The 19,884-nt window shown below is 39.5% G+C and overlaps 1 protein-coding gene and 1 pseudogene across 6 annotated transcripts in view; one reads left to right on the top strand and one right to left on the bottom strand.

Moving 5' to 3' along the window:
* crebbpb (CREB binding protein b) overlaps nt 1-19,884 on the bottom strand; it is a 212,181-nt gene that overhangs the window by 28,381 nt on the left and 163,916 nt on the right. For all 6 annotated transcript variants that reach the window (XM_060840649.1, XM_060840651.1, XM_060840650.1 and 3 more), the window contains exons 24-28: nt 8,730-8,880; nt 7,397-7,543; nt 6,957-7,070; nt 5,726-5,891; nt 4,167-4,334 (exon numbers count right to left, since the gene is read on the bottom strand). In XM_060840649.1, coding sequence (XP_060696632.1) covers nt 4,167-4,334; nt 5,726-5,891; nt 6,957-7,070; nt 7,397-7,543; nt 8,730-8,880 — 746 coding nt within the window. The remainder of the gene's footprint in view (nt 1-4,166; nt 4,335-5,725; nt 5,892-6,956; nt 7,071-7,396; nt 7,544-8,729; nt 8,881-19,884) is intronic.
* Nucleotides 1,584-2,216, top strand: LOC132825410 (elongation factor 1-beta-like; annotated as a pseudogene).

The raw sequence follows: 19,884 nt of genomic DNA, 5'->3' as shown, positions 1-19,884 counted from the left end.
ACCTCAATCCCATCTAGTCTAATAGCCTGTATCTCAGTATTCTCTGCGACATTGTCTTTTTCTTGTGTGAATATTCATTTAGCGCCTCTCCTATCTCTTTGGAGTCCACGTACAACTTCCTATGACTGGCCTTACTTCAGATCTGTGTTCACGGGGGAAGACACAAGCAATCTCCCTGAGGTAACAGTGGCTGAAGGACCTGCACTTAAGAGAATTTATATTTGCCAGGAATTGGTGTTGGTTGGCTGATAGGAAACAAAGAGTAGTGATAAACGGCTTCATTTCGGAATGGCAGGCAGTGACTGCAGGGTACTGCAGGGATCAGTGCTGGGACCGCAGCTTTTTACAACATATGTTAATGATATAGAAGATGGTATTAGTAATAACATTAGCAAATTTGCTGATGATACTAAGCTGGGTGGCAGGGTGAAATGTGAGGAGGATGTTAGGAGATTACAGGGTGACCTGGACAGGTTAGGTGAGTGGTCAGATGCATGGCAGATGAAGTTTAATGTGGATAAATGTATGGTTATCCACTTTGGTGGCAAGAACAGGAAGGCAGATTACTACCTAAATGGAATCAATTTAGGTAAAGGGGCAGTACAAAGAGATCTGGGTGTTCTTGTGCACCCGTCAATGAAGGCAAGTATCCAGATACAGCAGGTAATGAAGAAGGCTAATAGCATGCTGGCCTTCATAACAAGAGGGATTGAGTATAGAAGCAAAGAGGTTCTTCTGCAGCTGTACAGGGCCCTGGTGAGACCACACCTGGAGTAATGTGTGCAGTTCTGGTCTCCAAATTTGAGGAAAGACATTCTGGCTATTGAGGGAGTGCAGTGTAGGTTCATGAAATCAATTCCTGGAATGGCGGGACTATCTCACGCTGAAAGGCTGGAGTGACTGGGCTGAGAAGACAGAGGGGATCTGATTGAGACATAAGATTATTAAAGGATCGGACACTCTGGAGGCAGGAAACATGTTTCCGCCAAACGAGCGAACACAGCTTAAAAATACGGGTGCGACCATTTAGGACAGAGATGAGGAGAAACTTCTTCAACCAGAGAGAGTGGTGGCTCTGCCCCTGAGGGATTCATTTAAGAAAGAGTTGGATAGAGCTCTCAAGGATAGTGGAATCAATGGTTTATGGAGATAAGGCAGGAACAGGATACTGAATAAGGATGATCAGCCATGATCATATTGAATGGTGGTGCAGGCTCGAAGGGCAGAATGGCTTACTCCTGCACCTATTGTCTATTGTCCTAGACTGGCCCTAATCTTACCATAGTCATTCTTTTATTCCTGACATAACTATAGAAAGCTTTAGGGTTTTCCTTCATTCAACTTCTTATGTCCCCTCCTAGCTCTCTCCTTGAGGTCCATCCTCGCTAACTTGTAACTCTGAAGCACCCTAACTGAGCATTCACGTCTTATCTTTACATAAGCCTCCTTCGCGTGCGATGCGTGCGACGCAGACAGGTCATCGGAGACTGGGAGCTGCCGAACTTGCCCACCGTTCCCCTCTTACAGACAGAATTAGGCCATCTGCTCCTTGCTGCCTTCCCACCCCTCCCCTCAGCAACCTCAACTCCCCCTCCAGCCACAAGGTGCTGAATGACTACCTGGCGGACAGGAGCTACATAGAGGGGCATGCTCCATCTCAAGCTGACATAGCTGTGTTTGAAGCTCCTGATGCTCCATTATCAGTTGATTTCTCCTATGCATTTTGTTGGTACAGTAATTTTCTATCTTATGAAAGCACCAAGGCTTGCCTTCCAGGTGTTAAGCAATCCCTCGGTAAAAATGGTCCACAAAATGTAGCAATGATGATGATGACGATGACAACGACGACGACAAATGATATCAATCTCTAAAATGCAGAGGCTAAAAGGCTCAAAGAAGAAAGTCTAGCTCAATACGAAGCCAGGAAATCCAAAAATCCAGCACTTATTGCAAAATCATCTATTTTGTTAGATGTAAAACCATGGGATGATGAAATTGACATGGTCAAATTGGAAGAATGTGTACATTCAGTGACAATGGATGGCTTACTTTAGGGTACCTCCAAACTGGTTCCTGTGGGCTATGGCATCAAAAAATTACAGATTCAATGTGTAGTTGAAGATGACAAGGTGGAAACAGATATGCTGGAAGAAGCTATTGCTGCATTTGAAGATTATGTACAATTAGTTGATGGTGCAGCCTTCAACAAAGTGTAGAATGACAACAAACGAACACTTAATAAAAACTGACACGCCCAGGAAAAAAAAGTCTCTTTTCTTGATAAAAGATTCAATTTCTTTAATAAACCATGGTTCCCTTGCACAACTATTTCCTCCCTACCTGACAGGTACATACTTATCAAGGACATGCAGTAGCTGTTCCTTGAACATGCTCCACATTTCAATCATGCCCATCCTCTGCAGTTTCCTTCCCCATTCTATGCATCCTAAATCTTGCCAACTCGCATAATTGCCTTTCCCTCAATTACAACTCTTGCCCTGCAGAATATACCTATCCCTTTCCATTGTTAAAGTAAATGTAACCAAAGTGCTCACCTTCCTTCAAAACTAATTCTTGGCCTGATTCATTACACAGTACCAAATCCAAAGTGGCCTCACTTCTTGATGGCTTTATCTACATACTGTGTCAGGAAAGCATCCTGCACACATTGGACAAAAACTGACCCATGCCAAAAAGCGTGGTGCTGGAAAAACACAGCCAGTCAAGCAGCATCCGAGGAGCAGGAAAGTCAAAATTTTGAGCGTAAGCTCTTCATCAGGACTCTGATTTCCAGGATTTGCAGTCCTCACTTTCTCCTCCAAAAACGGACTCATCTAAAGTACTTGAACTATAGCATTTTCAGTCAATATTTGGAAAAGTAACCTGTTACTTTCGCTCCTATCCAGGAATCATCTTTCCAATCTTTTCCTCTATATCTCTGGAACTATTCGGAGGTTGATAGAAAAATCACAACAGGGTGACCTCTCGTTTCCTGTTTCTAACCTCAGCCCATACTACCTCAGTAGACGAGTCTTCAAACAAGGACAAGTAATACTGCACGTGACGAACAGTGGCACCTCCACCACCATTCCCCCCCACCCTCCCCCCCCACCCTTTTACCACCTCCCCTGATCTTACCGAAACATCTAAATCCCAGAACCTGCAACAACCATGCCTGTCCCTTCTCTGTACATGTCCCCAAAATGGCTACAAAATCAAAGTCCCAGGTACCAACCCATACTGCAAGTTCACCACCTTATTCTGGATGCTTCTGGTGTTGAAATAGACACACTTCAAACTATGTTCCTGCCTGCTGGTACACTCCTGTGACCTTCAAATCTTATTCATGACTTCACTACTCTCAACCTCCTGCACAATGGAGCTACAATTCAGATCCACCCACCCCACTCCCCCAGTGAATTAGTTTAAACCCTCTAAAGAGCATTAGCAATTTTGCCCCACAGGATGTTGGTATCTCTCTGGTTCAGGTATAGACCATCTCGTTTGCAGAGGTCCCACCTATCCCAGAATGAGCCCAAATTATTCAGGTTATCTCCTGCACCATCCCTGTAGCCACTTGCTCAACTGCTCTCTCTCTCTTGCCTTACTATGCTGACTTGTTGAAGAAGTGCAGAAAATTTCAGTGGATGGAGGCTTGTCGAAGGCATTTGGCAACCTGAAAGCTGTGTTAACCACTGTGATAATCATCAACAGAAATTTTCCACAATTGAGAAGGAGATCTTAGGTTTGGTGTTGGCATTACAATATTTCAACATTTATGTTGCTAGTAATGTGTCTAAGACAATTACATATACTGATCATAACTCCAGAAAGTTTTTGGTGAAATTTAAGGTTAAAAACTCCAGACTGTTTATATGGAGCTTATTATTCAATTTGAAAATTATACATGTGGCAGAAAACTTAACCGCAGACATGTTACCACAATTTTGAAGGAGGAAGAGAGCGGCCGCAATGGCAGGAAAAACCAGACTGAAATGGACTGTAAAAGTGAATGCTTGCATGCTTAGAGTCAACGTAATGTTTACGTATTGTAGTGTACTAATAGGGTAAAGCTCAAGATTTTTAAAAAATGAAGCCATCTTTGTATGTTAAAAAAAAATCAATCAATCAGAAAATCCTAAGGACAGTCTCCTCAAAAAACTCACATCAGGGGTTTCACTGGGGATGCTGTTCTCTTCCCTCTTGCGTTCCTCTTCTTCCTGCTCCAATTCTTTTATGCTTTCTTCTAGTACATTGGGCCAAAAGTCACCCTCAAAATAAGGCAATTCATTTGCACTGGTCAGACGGTCCTCTGTTGCCTGTTTGAAGATATCCTGTCAGCAAAGCAAAAAGAAATCACCATCAAACAACACACAGTCTCTTGTACAAAACAATAAAGCAGAAAGAGCCTTTGCTTAAGTTCATATTAGTATGAAAAATGATCAAGGAAGGCCACAGAATTCGTCATTCTGCTACGTCAAAGAACAGGAACAGATTATTAGTTTACAAATCAAATACATACCAACTATTCAACACTGATTAATTGTCTTAAAACTAATTAACATCATTGCTCCGTTGGAAGTATTGTCTTTTGTTGGTGTATTACTGCACTCAAGATACTATCATTCAGCTTTTGACCTATTTAGAAAGTGCAACATTTCAATCTATTTAGTATAATTTGCTGAGCACTGGCTGATAATCATGCATTCATAGGGACCCTGCATTGATTAACACTAGTTAGACTAATTTGGTTGACTTCAAGGAGGAATTTGCAGGAAAAATCAACTGATTTGGTGAGAAAGGCAGACCTAAATAGATAGCTTTGGTGTTGATCATTTAAATGAAGTGTTCAGTAATCAACTTTAAAGGAGGAATTGAGCAATCTAAGGATCTATTACATTGTTACTGAAGAATAGCTGAGTGTGCAGATAACTCTTGAATAGATATGTTTAGCTGTACGCACATGAATACTGCCTTGTACTCCATTTGACATGCCTGAACTTTATGTTTAATAAAGACTACAAAATTTTGGATCTGCACTATAATGGAACCATCAGAAAAGTCTACAAGAACTACTGCACAAAGTTTACTACAACATAAATGTATCATGGGTCCTTTATTAGTTATCAAAAGTAGTGGCCTCCTGTTTCAGGGACTCGAAGACAACACACAAAGTGATGACAAATTGATGAGAAAGGCTGTTGTAAAGTACCTGAATGATAGCGTACTTTAAGACTTCAACCTGGCAAAAAAGTGTCAGATATTTGTATTTTATGAATCTATCTACCTGATTATATTATCAAAAAGCAGTGAATATTACAAGTTGTTAAGGACCATGTGAAGTGTAATCTGCAATTTGCCCTGACACTTGGTAAGATGGAGAACATGTGTCTGCTTGAACCAGGCAAGTTAATTATACAGATTTTTTAGCAGTTTGTCCAGATAGGATTTTCAATTTTTCAAATAAAATAATTTTTATATGACTAAGGACATCTTTCACAGAAATCTTTGCTGCATAGACCTGAAAAGTGAAAAGCCATTTCACCTTCTAAGATCAAGATGAAGTCAGGCAGTTTAGGAAAGCATACCTTTGAATACTATAGTTATACAAACGAACAGTGGGTGGCATCACAAATTACTATCATACTGAAGGGATTGAACTACTTTAGAGGCTGCGTGAAATATTTTTAAAACCTGAGGAGGAAAACAGAACTTCAGAACAAACCTTATAATCATGAATGATTCGCTCAGCAAAAGCTTTATCCAGCATTTTCTTGTACCATTCCTGCAATCGTTTGGGTTTGGGGATTTTCTGATCTGCTGGGTGGCAGTGAAAGATGTAATCGTCACCTTCACTGGGAGGGCAAGCCCAGATATGGCCCTGTGTAAAGCTGTGGGAAACAGAGGACAAAATGAACTGTTACAGCAATAATCTAAATCACAAGAAAAACAGCAAAGAGATTTACTGATTTCAGTTTAAGTTCAAAATCAAAAACCTTAACTGTAAATAACAAAATTTAATTACTGTGAATTTTGGAAATCTGAAATTGACACAAAATGCTGGAATTATTCAGCAGGTGAGGCAGCAGTTATAGGAAGAGAAATAGAGTTAAACTTTCAGACCGATAAAACTTGCATCAGAATTAAAAAGAACAGATACATTAAAAAGTTTAAAGCAATTGAAACAGGGAAGGTGAAAAAAGAAGAAAAGGAAAAGCCTTTGATCAGGTGAAAGGTGCAAGAGATTAAATGAAAAATAGATAACTTTTAAAGATACTCAAATGACTGAGAATCTAGAATTCTTAGGGTACAGAATTATAAGAATAACAAAGAAATTTCTTCTCACCCTCTGTCCCAAATGGTTGACCCCTTATCCTGAGACTAAGAACTTGGGCTTTAGACTGTTCACCCAAAAAACTCCTTTCAATGTGCAAAATGCTGTCAAATATAACTTTGCAAAGCTAAAAATTTATTGCTTCTGTAGTTTGTAGCCACCATCACAAAATCTGCTGTTATGGTAGGTCTGGCCAGTCTGGTTTGTGGCACCGTCACACAATCACTGCAGCTCAAGAGATGATTAAAACTGGTAGTACTTACCTGGATAAACTGGAGCAGGAAGTATAGAAGTTGGGAGGTCATGTTGTACCGTACAGGACATTGGTTAGGCAATATTTGGAATATTGTGTGCAATTCTGATCCCCTTCCTATCGGAAGGATGTTGTGAAACTTGAAAGGGTTCAGGGAAGATTTACAAGAAAGTTGACAGGGTTGGAGGATTTGAGCTATATAGAGAGGGTGAATACGCTGGGGCTGTTTTCCCCGGAGCGTTGGAGGCTGATGGGTGACCTTACAGAGGTTTATAAAATCATGAAGGGCCAAACTTATATGCATTTTTTCCCCAGTTACATAAAGACAAATAAATTACAAAGTTCAGTTTTTACTAAGATCAAACTTACCCAAGTTTTTTCACATATTCCAGATAACCAATTAAGATTTCATGATAAACTGCAGTTCGGAGGCATCTTGGGCGGAAGAAGTGAATACTGTCGAGGTAAGATATGTACACACGTCTGCAAAATTGTATAAGAATAACATAATCAGCCATTAGCTAGGGATTAGAAAGGCCATGTTCTTCATTCATTAAAATAAATACTTGCCTTTTGGGGCCAAAATAGAGCGAGTACCAGTTTAAAATACATGTTTCTCCTGCAACAAAAATGATCTTTGCTGGCGATTTGATCAGTTTTAATCATACTTACCCACTCTTTTAACAAAGATGAAATTGTTATTTTTCTATTGTGAAAACTGCTACCATTACAAACAGAGGGAAAAAAGGGGACTAAAACAGACTCTTCAAATAATTTGCTAAGATACTGAGTGCACGGTTTCACACTACCTGGTATTAGGAGTTGGACAGTCTGATCCATATTCCTGTACATGCATCCCAAAGAAGCAGACATCCACACCATCAATCTCCTCAAAAGCAAAAAGTGCTTTGGTTCTATACGGAAAGGTCTCTGACATTTCACCTGTGTCCACAAACCTGAAACAAGAAAAGGGGCCATCTTTATGCACAATCTGAAGGGTAGATACATTAGAATACAATCCTCTTAGCTGCAGATGCAAAAGAAAATCTACTGGTTAACAAACAAAACAAGCCAAAGCAGAGTAGGAATTGAGAAAATCGTATCAGAACTCCATCTTATATTGATGCAAAAGGTCAGAAAGTGAAACACGCTTTGAGTTTATTTTATCCTCCACATTAGTCATTTACACATTTACAAAAGTAAAGCTGGAAGTTAAATGTAGGCTTCATACATCAATGGGTCTAGTTAATCTTATGAACCAAAATCAACATTCAGCAGGCAATGTAGCAACATCACAACTGTGCCTCATTTTTAAAAAAAACTTTCTCAGACTTAGACCATCTGCACTACTGTGTTTTCCAATTCTTCCCCTTCTTTACCCCTGCTACATCCAATTTACCCAGTTTGCCCGAAATTCCACATGACTCATAGTTTGCTTTCTCTAATCCTTTCCACTCAACTCATGACCATCTATTCCTTTATCCGGCCTATTTTCACACTAACATCAGACTCATTGCCTTTCTTAAATCCTTCTCTTCAAAACTGACACCATCTTCTCTCAAGAAATTCATTTTAACCCATCAGTCCTCCAGCAATGATACCACATTTGACTTCACTTTCCTTTCAAAGCTCCTCAAACACGTCATTGTATATTAATTAAGTATTCAACTATATTCATGTATTGGATATTAACTGAGGATTCACCTTGCTCATTCATATGGGACCAGGCTGAAACTTGTGTTGGAAGTAGACAATATTTATGTCTAATAAATAAAAAACTTTAAACATATAAATATTTGGCGCACTATTCTAGTTTCCACATCACCTGGTAACCTAAGTTCTAACATTTACCACAATCCCAGGGCAGTAACCATTCCACTCAAAATCCCATTTGACTCACTTCTGCCCTGAATTGAAATGAATGGATTACTTCTTACATTATCCCTTCTTGTCCTATCTGTTATTCACCTGTTACCATCACCACTTCCTGATCTACAAGGGGCCTCTCCAAATCAGCATCTGCAAACTTCCATGAGTTTTGTCTGGCAGAAATTAATTATAAAACTCACAGGTAACCATATTTTTCATTACATTACATATGGAGAATAAATTTAATAACTTTCATATGTTCCCTTTACTTGCCTGCTTTTCATTCCTGGTTTAACTTCCACAGTTTTATCAGAGCTGGATACCACACGAACATATACTTCGCCTGCTTCAGGATGATTCTGGCGTCGCAGAAATTTGTTCACTCTGTCTTCTAAATGATTCCCTAACCTGGTTGTTTGTAATCCTATGAACAGAAACAACATAAGCAAATATGAGAAGCAGAATGAAATCCAGTTTACAATCTGCCAATTTCTCAAGTTAGGACAATAATTAGTTGGTAGTAAGCAATATCATAATTGAAGTGTGACAGCCATATTGTACAAGATCTAAAATCTACTCAGCACATATTTATGCAACCGAATCTTTTGTATCTGTTGAGGACAAATGGGGAGATAGCCATTTTATAGAGGGGTAAAGGCTTCCCTCGTGATTCCTATGCAGCCAAGCAATCCTATCAAAGAGAATGCAACAGCACCATATCCCCAACAGCTCCTGCGAGTTTGGCTTGGTCTGACTCACTTCAAGATTCTAGTATTACTTCCCATAACGAGCAATCAGCCAGATAGATACGAGTTTTCAAATCAATAATGAAAGTGAACTGAGATTGGGTAGAAAAGAGTTTAATCAATTTTCTGAAAGATGAAGACTGCAGGTAAAGTTCTGCCAGGCCATTTTACACAGGATAACAATTACTGCATTAACTATGTAAAGTAATGGTGTATCATAGCATGAAAACAGACCCTTTGGTCTAATGAGTCCATGACAACATAATCACAAGCTAAACTAGTCCCACCTGCCTGTGCTTGGCCCATATCCCTCAAAACTTTCCTTATTCATGGTACTTATCTAAATGCCTTTTAAAGTTGTAACTGTACTTGCATCCACTACTTCCTCTGTGTTTTTTTAAAAAAATACCCTGTCTTTTTAAAAAGTTTCCTCCTCTCACCTTAATAATATGGAGAAAGTGAGGACTGCTAATGTTGGAGATCAGAGTTGAGAGTGCAGTGCTGAAAAAGCAAAGCAGGTCAGGCAGTTTCCGAAGAACAGGAGAATTGACATTTTGAGCATAAGCCCTTCACCAGGGAGGGCTTATGCCTGAAACGTCGATCTCCTGCTCCTCGGATGCTGCCTGGCCTGCTGTGCTTTTCCATCACCACACTCTCGACTCACCTTAACAACATGTACCCGAGTCTTGAAGCTCTCCATCCTAGGGAAAAGTCATCTGCCATTCACCTTATCTATATCCTTCAGGATTTTATAAAGCTCTATAAGATTACCTCTCAAGCTCATACACTCCCAATGATGAAGGTCCCAGCCTATCTAGCCTCCCATTGTAACTCAAACCTTCCATTCCTGGCAACATCCTGGTAAATCATTCCAGCTTAATATCCTTCTTTTAAGATGACAACCAAAACTGGACACAGTACTCCAGAAGAGACCTCACTAACGTCCTGTATAACCCCAACATAACCTCTCAACTCCGATACTCAAAGGTCAGAGCAATGAAGGTAAGCATGCTAAATAAATGCCTTTTTAACCACCCTATCTGCATGTGGGATATCAACTTCAAAGAATTATGTATCTGAACCCCTCAGTCTCTCTGCAACACCACTCAAGGCCCTACTTTTAATTGTATAAGCTCTGCCTTGGTTTTACCAAAATGTAATTCCTTGTGTTTATCCAAATTAAACTCCATCCGCCAGTCTAGAACCCCATTGACCCAAATGATAGATATCTTTGTAATCTTAAGATAACCTTCTTCACTGCACACTATACCACCAATTTTGGTGTCACCTTCAAACCTTCTAACCATGCCTTCTTTATTCTCATCTAAATTATTTGTATATATGACAAACAAAAAAGGGATTGAGCACCGATCCCTGTGGAACACTGTTGGTCATGGGCCTCCAGTCTGAAAAACAACCCTCCACCATCACACTGTCTCCTGCTACTAAACCAATTTTGTATCTAATTGGCAAGTTCATCCTGAATCCCATGTGATCTAACTTTACTAATCAGTCTATCACATGGAATCTTGTCAAAGGCTTTACAAAAGTCCAAGTAAACACTGTTCTCATCAACCTTCATGGTTACTTCCTTAAAATAATCAATCAAGTTTGAGAAACACAATTTCCCTTGTCCAAAACCATGCTGAATATCCCTAATCATTCCTTGCCTCCCCAAATGCATATAAAATTTTTCTTTTAGAAACACTTCCATCAACTTACCCACCACCCAAGTCAGACTTACAGGTCTATAGTTCCCAGGCTTCTTCTTACATCCCTTCTAAAGGCACAACATAAGCCACTCCAGTCATCCGGCACATGACTCGCAGTTATACAAATATTGCTGCAGGGGACCCCCCGCAATTTCCTCCCTGACCTCTCATGTCTTAAGATACACTAGGTCAGGTGGAGATTTATCCACCTTTATATTTAAGGCCTCCAGCACTTCCCCTTCTGTAGTATGAATAGTTTACAAAACATCAATATTTATTTCCGGGTTCTCTAGTGTCCATTTCTTTCTCCACAGAAAAAACTGAGAATTTAAATGCATATTCTTCAGCCCAAAGGATTTCACTGAGCGGCAGTCAGTCATTAACTATCAATCAGAACCCATTTTTAATTCAACCATATAACATTTGATTACCTACGGCAATATCCTCTATATATTATTTTAAATGCATATTGCTAAGAATATGCTCCAAATGTAATTTGGCTGAGGTTAAGTTTAAGCTTGACTTAAACTTTGAAAAGGAATTCATTTCAAGTTTTGTGGACTTATCTGGAACGTTTACTGTGGAGAATGGAAATTTTTCTTTAAATAAGACTTCCTCCAAATCTCAGGTATGACGATAACTGCTTAAACCCAGCCAAGACTGGTCTGAACAGTGATTGGCTAGGAGAGGTTCTTGTTTCATCTGGTTCAATTGGAAGAAGGTCAGAGAGCAATAGAACGTCCGGTGTTTTATCATTTTTGCCTTCAGGAATAACTCATAGATCAAAGTTATTTTCTTCCAGAAAGTAAATCTCTACAGAAAAATTCTTTTTTCTATAGCATTTTGTGCAGATTGGACAAACGTGTTATGTTCGAGTTTGCGATTTTGAAGTTATTTAGAGGGATAAACACTTATACTTCTACATTCCTTACTCAATGAATGGTGATCATTTATTACATCCTTATTGAATATTTTTGCTTTGATAATAAGCTCAATTGTGTTTATTAAGAAGCCTCGCCATTTCGCTTAAAGCCCAATGTAGATTAGGTATTTAATTAAGTTATCTTGGTAACTGGAAAAGGTATTCTTATTTTATGGTGTGACCTGTGGTGCAGTGGGACTAGAGTATTAGTGCACTCCAGCTATAACCCCTAGCCTTGTCTCTAAGCCACTTTGTGTTTTATATTCCAAAACAGTTAGTTGCAAGGAACAGGAGATCAGGCATATAATGTGGAAATTTCTTTGATATGATATAAGGTTCCCATTCATATCAGACTGGAGTGGAAGTGGAGAGGAATGGTGCCGAGAACTAGCCGATCTTGAGGAAAACTAGCTATGAAGAAGCTGCCTGAGTGATTGGTGTCATTTGTGAAAAAAAAGTCATCTATATTGTTGAAGGTGATAAGGTGATTCTCATTTGTTCTTTTCAAAGAATGACTTACAGAATATTTCTTGAGGAAACTGTCTCTGCAGGACTTCAGAGATTGTGCATAATTAGTGACTTGATCCCCACATGCCATAACATGAGAGCAACAGACACTGAAACATCCTATGCTTGATCCCTTTGTCTTCAAGAATAATCCATTGGCCAAAGTGACTTTTGTTTTTAGAACAATAATCTCTGTAGATAAATCATTTTATCTCTTTTCTTCTAGAATGTGCCTTTGTTTTCGATGATACTAAAAGGATAAGCATTCCTATTACTGACTGTGTAGTTAACTATTTATTGCACCTTTACTGAATAAATTGCATTTTATCAATAAACTCATTATTTTGTTATTAAGAAACTGGTTGATAGAACTTTTTGTTTAACTGGGCATCTTGGCAGTTGGAAAAACTACTTTTATTTATATTCCAACCCATGGAATAGTAGGACGAGGACAATATTGTACTTCTTCAACTTCTGTGGGCAACATTAAGAAGAAGGGGCTTGTATTACAACATTGTTTAATTGAAAAAGTGGGGCATTTATAACTGGAAAAAGATGAATTCATCAGGTTCCTCATACTTTAATTTTTGCAAACTGGTTTTGACAGTTGCCAAGACTTTTCTGTCAGTGAAAGATTTAATCATGAATGATTTGCAATGTATAACTAAGGTGAAGCTAATTGAACTGCCTAGAATATTGGTGCTGGAATCACAGAATTTTACAGTACAGGAGGAGGACGACATTTGACCCATCATGTCTGTGCCGGCTCCTAGAAGAGCTACCCACTCTCCAGCCTCCCACTCTCCTGCCCTATTTTTGTAGCCCTCAACTTCACTTTCAAACATATATACCAAACTCTCTGAGTTAGAGTTATAAGTAGCTAGGGAAGCTGATTTACTTGAGGTAAAAGCCCATCGTTTGAAGAATATCAACACAAATCAGATTTGGTTTGATTTATTATTGTCGTACATACTGTGTTTGAGCAAAGTTCGAGCTTTTGTGTTTAATTGGGGTTCAAGTTTTGTGTTTAATTGGGATTCGAGTCCCCGTGATGAGTAAAGTGAGAAAGGGGTTAAAGAGTGGTGAAATTTGAGACTCAAGTCTATGTTCAGGGGGAAGACAATAGCTTGGACTGTGGCGCCACGTGGTCCACTGAGAGGGCTTTCTCATTTTGTAAGTGTTACTTCAGTGAGACGATGCCAAAAAAATGAGAAATGCTGAAATTAAGATTGTATGAATACTTGGGTCAGAAAAGGAAGTTTCAATGTAAGTTTGCCATGCTGTGAGTGTTTGAATTTTAAATACTTTGGTTTGTTAGAATACTAGTTCAGAAGATCCTTTTAATTAACTGTTTTGCCTTGTGTGAATCAGGATCTCAATTCAATGAGTTTTGTTGGCTATGTAATAGGGCAGATTTTGCTTCTACATGGAAATGGTATAACATTACGTCCTTTTCAAAATTAGCAACCTTGTAACCTTAAAACAAATTGTTCTGAGTGCCTTAAGCCCCTGAGTTGTTTCAGATTTTATAATGCCTGTTCCAAAAAAACTGTTGGGTCAGTGGTCATGCTTTAGCCAGATGAGAGTACTATATTATATCTTTGCTGCTGTGTTTTTTGACGCAGAGTGTTCACAAAAAGAAGAGTGCATTTTAATTGTGATGTTTTGTTAAGATTTTAGAGAATATTAGAACTTAAGGCTGAGCTGTTTCAGTTCTATTAATTATTGTTAAGACTTCACTGTCCCCCTTTGTATTGCAAATTCAAAGAAGGTTGATCTCTACTAAAGTTGCCACTGTAATTCTAACTGTTTTATTTGGGAACTTTCATTTGGAGAACATATTTTAATATATTCTGCATTTGTTTCCCATGAATATTTTGAGATTTAAATTTGAACTGAAACTGCCTCTTCGGCTTAGTGGTTAGCACTGCTGCCTCACAGCACCAGGGACCCAAGTTCAATTTCCACCTCGGGCAACTGTCTGTGTGGAGTTTGCACATTCTCCCCACGTCTGTTTGCGTTTCCTCCGGGTGCTCCGGTTTCCTCCCACAGTCTAAAGATGCGCAGGTTACGTGAACTGGCCATACTAAATTGCCTGTAACGTTAGGTGCATTAGTCAAAGGGTGAATGTAGGGGAATGGGTCTGTGTGGGTTGCTCTTCGGAGGGTCGGTGTGGACTTGTTGGGCCGATGGGCCTGTTTCTACACTGGAGGGGATCTAATCTAATCTAAGTTGCTAAAGCACAGGAAACATTGTTTTCTTGCTGTTTCAGACTTTTGAAATATTTTTCCTGACAGCTTACACATTAGCCAAGTATTAATTGATTAAAGGAAAATAATTTTTTGAGTAACACGAATGAGGTACCAAAGGGTTTGATTTTAGGACCATTGATTGTTGTTTATAATTGACTGAATTGTTTAAGCAGTACAATTTAGAAGTTTATGGATTATATAAAACTTGATAATGTCATACTGGCAGACACAATTCAGTGTAGTTAAATGTGTGACTGCCTTCATATTGATAACCACCTTGGCAAAAAAGGAATGAGTGGAAATGTAAAGATACTTTCAGCAGCTAACATCGTCTCTAGATTTTCTCCATTCATAGGTAATGCGTGCCTTCAGACCAATGCCCGCCCCTCCACAACCTGTTCCAACGGACTCAATCAGCTCCCCAGTCATGAGCATGAAAAGTGAAGTTAACAACAGTGAAGAGGAGGTCTGTATGTTTTTTGTCAGTGGCCTTCCTACAGACATTAAACCACATGAGCCTTACCTTGTCTTTAAGGGATATGAAGGTTCACTGATTATGCTCGCATCACAACAATCATTTGGCTTTGTTACATTTAACAGCACCGCTGGAGCAGAAGCAACAAAGAATGCTGTGTTTGCCTAGCCTGCTGCTGCAGCTGTTGCACTCCACGCTCAGATGTGCTGGTATCTTCCATCTGAAACATCGCCGAAAGGTTGGAAGTTTCATCAGTTTTGTTAAGTATTTAACTGCCCTTACCCAAGAATTCAGATTTCTCCATAGAGTGGTGCGAAGAACAGACTGAATTTTGTTTTCAGGTTGGACTTTACTAAAGGAGACTTTGGAGAACTGGCTCATTTCCACTCGACTTGGAGGGAATGGACTGGTCATTAAGAATTGTGGATTTACTCACTTTACTGGGGAATTTTTTTTCCACATGTGAAGATTCTTCAAGTTCTATTTATTGTAATGGGCTAGTAATTTTTTTTGTTGTAATCATTGCATGCTGTGTGTCAATAACTTGCTTAGACTGGCTGCCAGAGTCTTATGAAATTGATGCCATTGGTCATCATGAAATGATAAAAGGAGGGAATGAGAATATGTATAGGGTATAAGCAGGTAGGGAAAGAGTTAAGTTTTGAGTTTTGTGAAACTCAACTAAGCATGACTCAGATCAGATAAGAACCTGTTATTAACAATGGAGTGCTGGAGGCAAAGGTAATGGGTTAACAAGGTGGAAAAGCATTCATTATGTAGACCTATTTAACAATATTGGAAGCATTCAGTATGCAAAGTCACTTTAACAAGGTGATAAGTATTTGTTATGGGAAGCCAGTTAAGGTTAAGAACATCCACTGTGTAACAGCAGATGGCTTAATCTTTACTATTGACACTTGTTGATGGCAACGGTAAACCAATATGTATGTTGCCTTGTCTGGATGTTCCTCCCTGTAAAATGATTATATAATTCAGTAAGAAACTGCTGTTCGAGAGAGAAGACTGAGAACTCATGTCTCTGTGCACAAAGGGGGACGTTCTCTCTATCTCCAGAGCCTGGAATAAAGCTGAAGGAGATAAAACGGCATTGTGTCTGAGTGTTTTGCTTCGACTGAGGGGGGAACGGGACGACATACTGAGATACAGTGAAAAGTATTACTTTGCATACTATCCAGACAAATCATACCTTACGCAAGTAATTGATGGCAATAGATGGTGAGTCAATGAAATCGGCAAGAATTCAAATGCAGTCGAAGCAGTTTGAAATAGAAATGGAAATTTATTGCCAGGTGGTGATGAATAGCCTTCTTGAACTGCTGCAGACATTGAGGAGTGGGAACACACAGTCCTGTAAGGAAGTGTTTCAAGATTTTGACTCTGCAACAGTGAAGGGACTGTGATAAAGCTCCAAGTCAGGATACTGGAGCTTGAAGGGGAAAGTTCAGGTGAAGGTGCCCATGTAACTGTTGCCCTTGTCCTTCTAGGTGGTAGAAGTCATGAATTTGAAAGAAGCTTTTAGAGTAGCCTGGATGAGTGACTGCAGCACATCATGTACATCTTAAACCAGATGGCAGGGTCTGAATCAAGCAGGCTGCTTTGTCCTGGATGGTGTTAAGTTTTGAGATTGTTGTTGGAGCACAGATCTAGGCATTTCATTACATGCCATAATTGTACTTTGTAGACACTGGGGAGACAGATGTTGCTCACTGCAGAATCCCAAGCCTCTGACTTGCTCCCATAGGGAAATTATTCATTTGGCTGAAACAAAAATTGAATTGCTGGCAAAGCTCAGCAGGTCTGGCAGCATCTGCAGACAGAAATCAGACTAAACTTTCAGGCTGAATGTCACTCGACCAGAAGTATGAGATTTCTCTCTACAGATGCTGCCAGACCTGCTGAGCTTTTCCAGCAACTTCTATTTTGGTTTCTGATTTACAGCATTCGCTGTCCTTTACATGGCTGTCCAGTTGAGTTTCTAGTCAATGGTAACCGAATGTGTGTTGATAACGAAGGATTCAGCAATACAATTGCTATTGAACATTAATGGATAATGGTTAGATTTTCTTTTGGTGGAGACAGTCATTGCTTGGTACTTACACTGTGAGAACATTAAATGTCTGCTATCAGTCCAAGCCTGCATGCTGTCTCGGTCTTGCTGTACATGGACACAGACTGCTTCAAATCTAAGCTGTGAATAGCACAAAACATTGTGCAATCAGCAGCAACAGTCCTAACTCTGAACTTATGATTGAGGGAAGGTTATTGACAAAGCAATTGAAAACGTGTAGGCCTAGGACATAACTACCTGGAAGAACTCCTGCAAAGTCCTTGGGCTGAGATGATTGACCTACAACAACCACAATTATCTTCCAATGATCAAACTGAAGTTGAAGCTGAAGGAGTTCTGGAATATTTGTAAGTGAAAAAGGGGATTCTAATGAAGTGAAGTGGAGACCTGCTCATAGACCTGCAGACAAGGAATGGATGGTGGTTCACCAGATAGTGACACCACCTAAGTATCATCAAGAAATATGAGGGATAACCCATGAATGTCAGAATCCAAAAGACCCAAATGTAGACAAGTTGACATTTGCACTGGCCAGGTCTTTACAAGGATGTGGTAAAACATACGATGTATGTCAGGATGTGGGGAAGCTACATGCGGTCAAAGTTACATGCTTAAATTGCATACCGGTTTTTGAGGAACTGTGTTGGTGGATTGTGTGGGACTCTGATAAAACAAAAATGGGACACTAATTTATCTGTATTATCAAAGGATTTGGCTATTCAATTCCCAGAGATCATATCCTTAAGAAGAATTACTTCTAAGGCAAGGTTAGAAAAGTTAGCTCAGCTCTTCAGTCAAATCATGGTTCCAATTTAGTATCTAAACTTTTTCAGTATGTTATGAGTTGTCTGAGTATAACAGTGCTAAAGCCTTCAGCATATAACCCAGACACAAGGAGCTTTAGAAAGGTACCAAACAATCAACCATATGCCCTGATCATCATGTTATGAATATCCTCCTCATTGGCACGAAAATGAATTATGACAATGCTTCAATGGAAGGTGCAGTGATGATGTTATCCAGCACAGTGATAAAATGTCTGCATACAAGCCGATCAGCTTGGTGGGCAAACCAACTACTGTAACTTGAATTTCTTTTGTCATTCAAACAGACTTCATTAATCTACTAGTTTTAGCCCCTTTGAAACAACAGGCCTAAAAAGCATCCCAAATCCCAAACATTTCAACTGGGGAACATGTTTTAGTAGTACTGCCTTTACAAACTGAATGACTGGAAGGATGGTCCAGTGGTTCATATCAGGTAGTTAAAAGAACAAGTAAATTGATTCCCATAAAAATAATCAGTTTCACGTCAGAATCTGTGTTGCACTAATATGTTGAAGCATCATCACTGTCAGGTGTTGGATATGCAGTACAGGTGTGTCAGGTAGTAAGCACAGTGGAGGATGAAAGTAATAGGAGGAGAATTGGACATTTTCCAGATTTAACCATCTACTATCCAAACAGCTAACACTAAATTGTTAGGAAAGATATACATCATGCTTTCATATTTAGAAGCAAAAAGAACAAAAAGACCTAACAAAGTTACTCTAAGTTTAATGGAGTCTCTAGGGACAAACTAGGGTGTGAAGGTTTAGCCATATATGTTGTAATATATGAGGATATATCCTTATCATTGAGGTTGAAAGAATTATGGTCAGGTGAAAGCAGAAATCCAATATACATTTGAAAATCATCTAATTAAACCCCTCAAAGCAGTTGGAGTTTCCAGTAATATTAGTACTGAAGCCTGATGGTTCAATCTAATTCTGCATCAACTACAGAAAGGCGGACTCCTACTCAATTCCTTAATAGGAGTGGTAGTGCTAGATTTCTCCAAATTAGTTTTATCAATGAGATAGGGGTAAGGTCCTTTAACATTCAGAGGTGAGGAGATATCTGCCTTTGTAAAAGCAGATGGTCTTGTCCAATGCTTAGTATACCATTGGGTCTTAAAAAAACGTTCTTCAGCAACTTTCCACAGACTGATCGAGCAAGTGGTAGACAGTGTTCCTCATGGAACAGTTTATCTCAATGACATATTCAGTGTCATGTCGAAGGCACCTTGGAACAATTAGAAGTTTTGTTTAGAAAATTACAATTGGCTGATTTGGTGATAAACCTTGTCACAGTGAACTTACAGAAGTATGAGAAACTTACACAGGATGTATCATTGAGCAAAGACAACTGCTGCAAAGAATACCAAGTACAAACATTAATGGAGTTCCCTGATTCTTTAGCTAAATGGAGGATTTTTAGAATTAGAATCCTGACAATGGAAATAGGCCCTTCAGCCCAACAAGTCCACACCAACCCTCTGAACAGTAACCCACCCTGACCCATTCCCCCTGAATGATGCAGCTAACCTACACATCCCTGAGCATGATGGCAATTTGGCATGGTCAATTCACCTAACCAGCACATCTTTGTGATGTGGGAGGAAATCAGAGCATCCAGAGGAAACCCATGCAGACACAGGGAGAATGTGCAAACTCCACACAGACATTAGCCTGAGCTGGAATTGAACCTGGGTCCCTGGTGCTGTGAGGCAGCAGTGCTCACCACTAAGCCACTGTGCCATCCTGGTTTTTGGGTGTGTGAGGGTTTTATTGTAAATTTCAGCATTAAAGCTGCTCCACTGACAAATTTTCCCGAAAAGAAAGTCAAGGGAGTACCAAGCATCTTTTCAGAAGTTGAAAATAGTATTAATCCATGCTGGCTACACA

Source organism: Hemiscyllium ocellatum, chromosome 20 (genome assembly GCF_020745735.1).
Source record: "Hemiscyllium ocellatum isolate sHemOce1 chromosome 20, sHemOce1.pat.X.cur, whole genome shotgun sequence".
In the NCBI taxonomy this organism is placed as follows: domain Eukaryota; kingdom Metazoa; phylum Chordata; class Chondrichthyes; order Orectolobiformes; family Hemiscylliidae; genus Hemiscyllium; species Hemiscyllium ocellatum.
The sequence above is the reverse complement of the archived record's forward strand: the minus strand, read 5'-3'. Positions and strand labels throughout refer to the sequence as shown.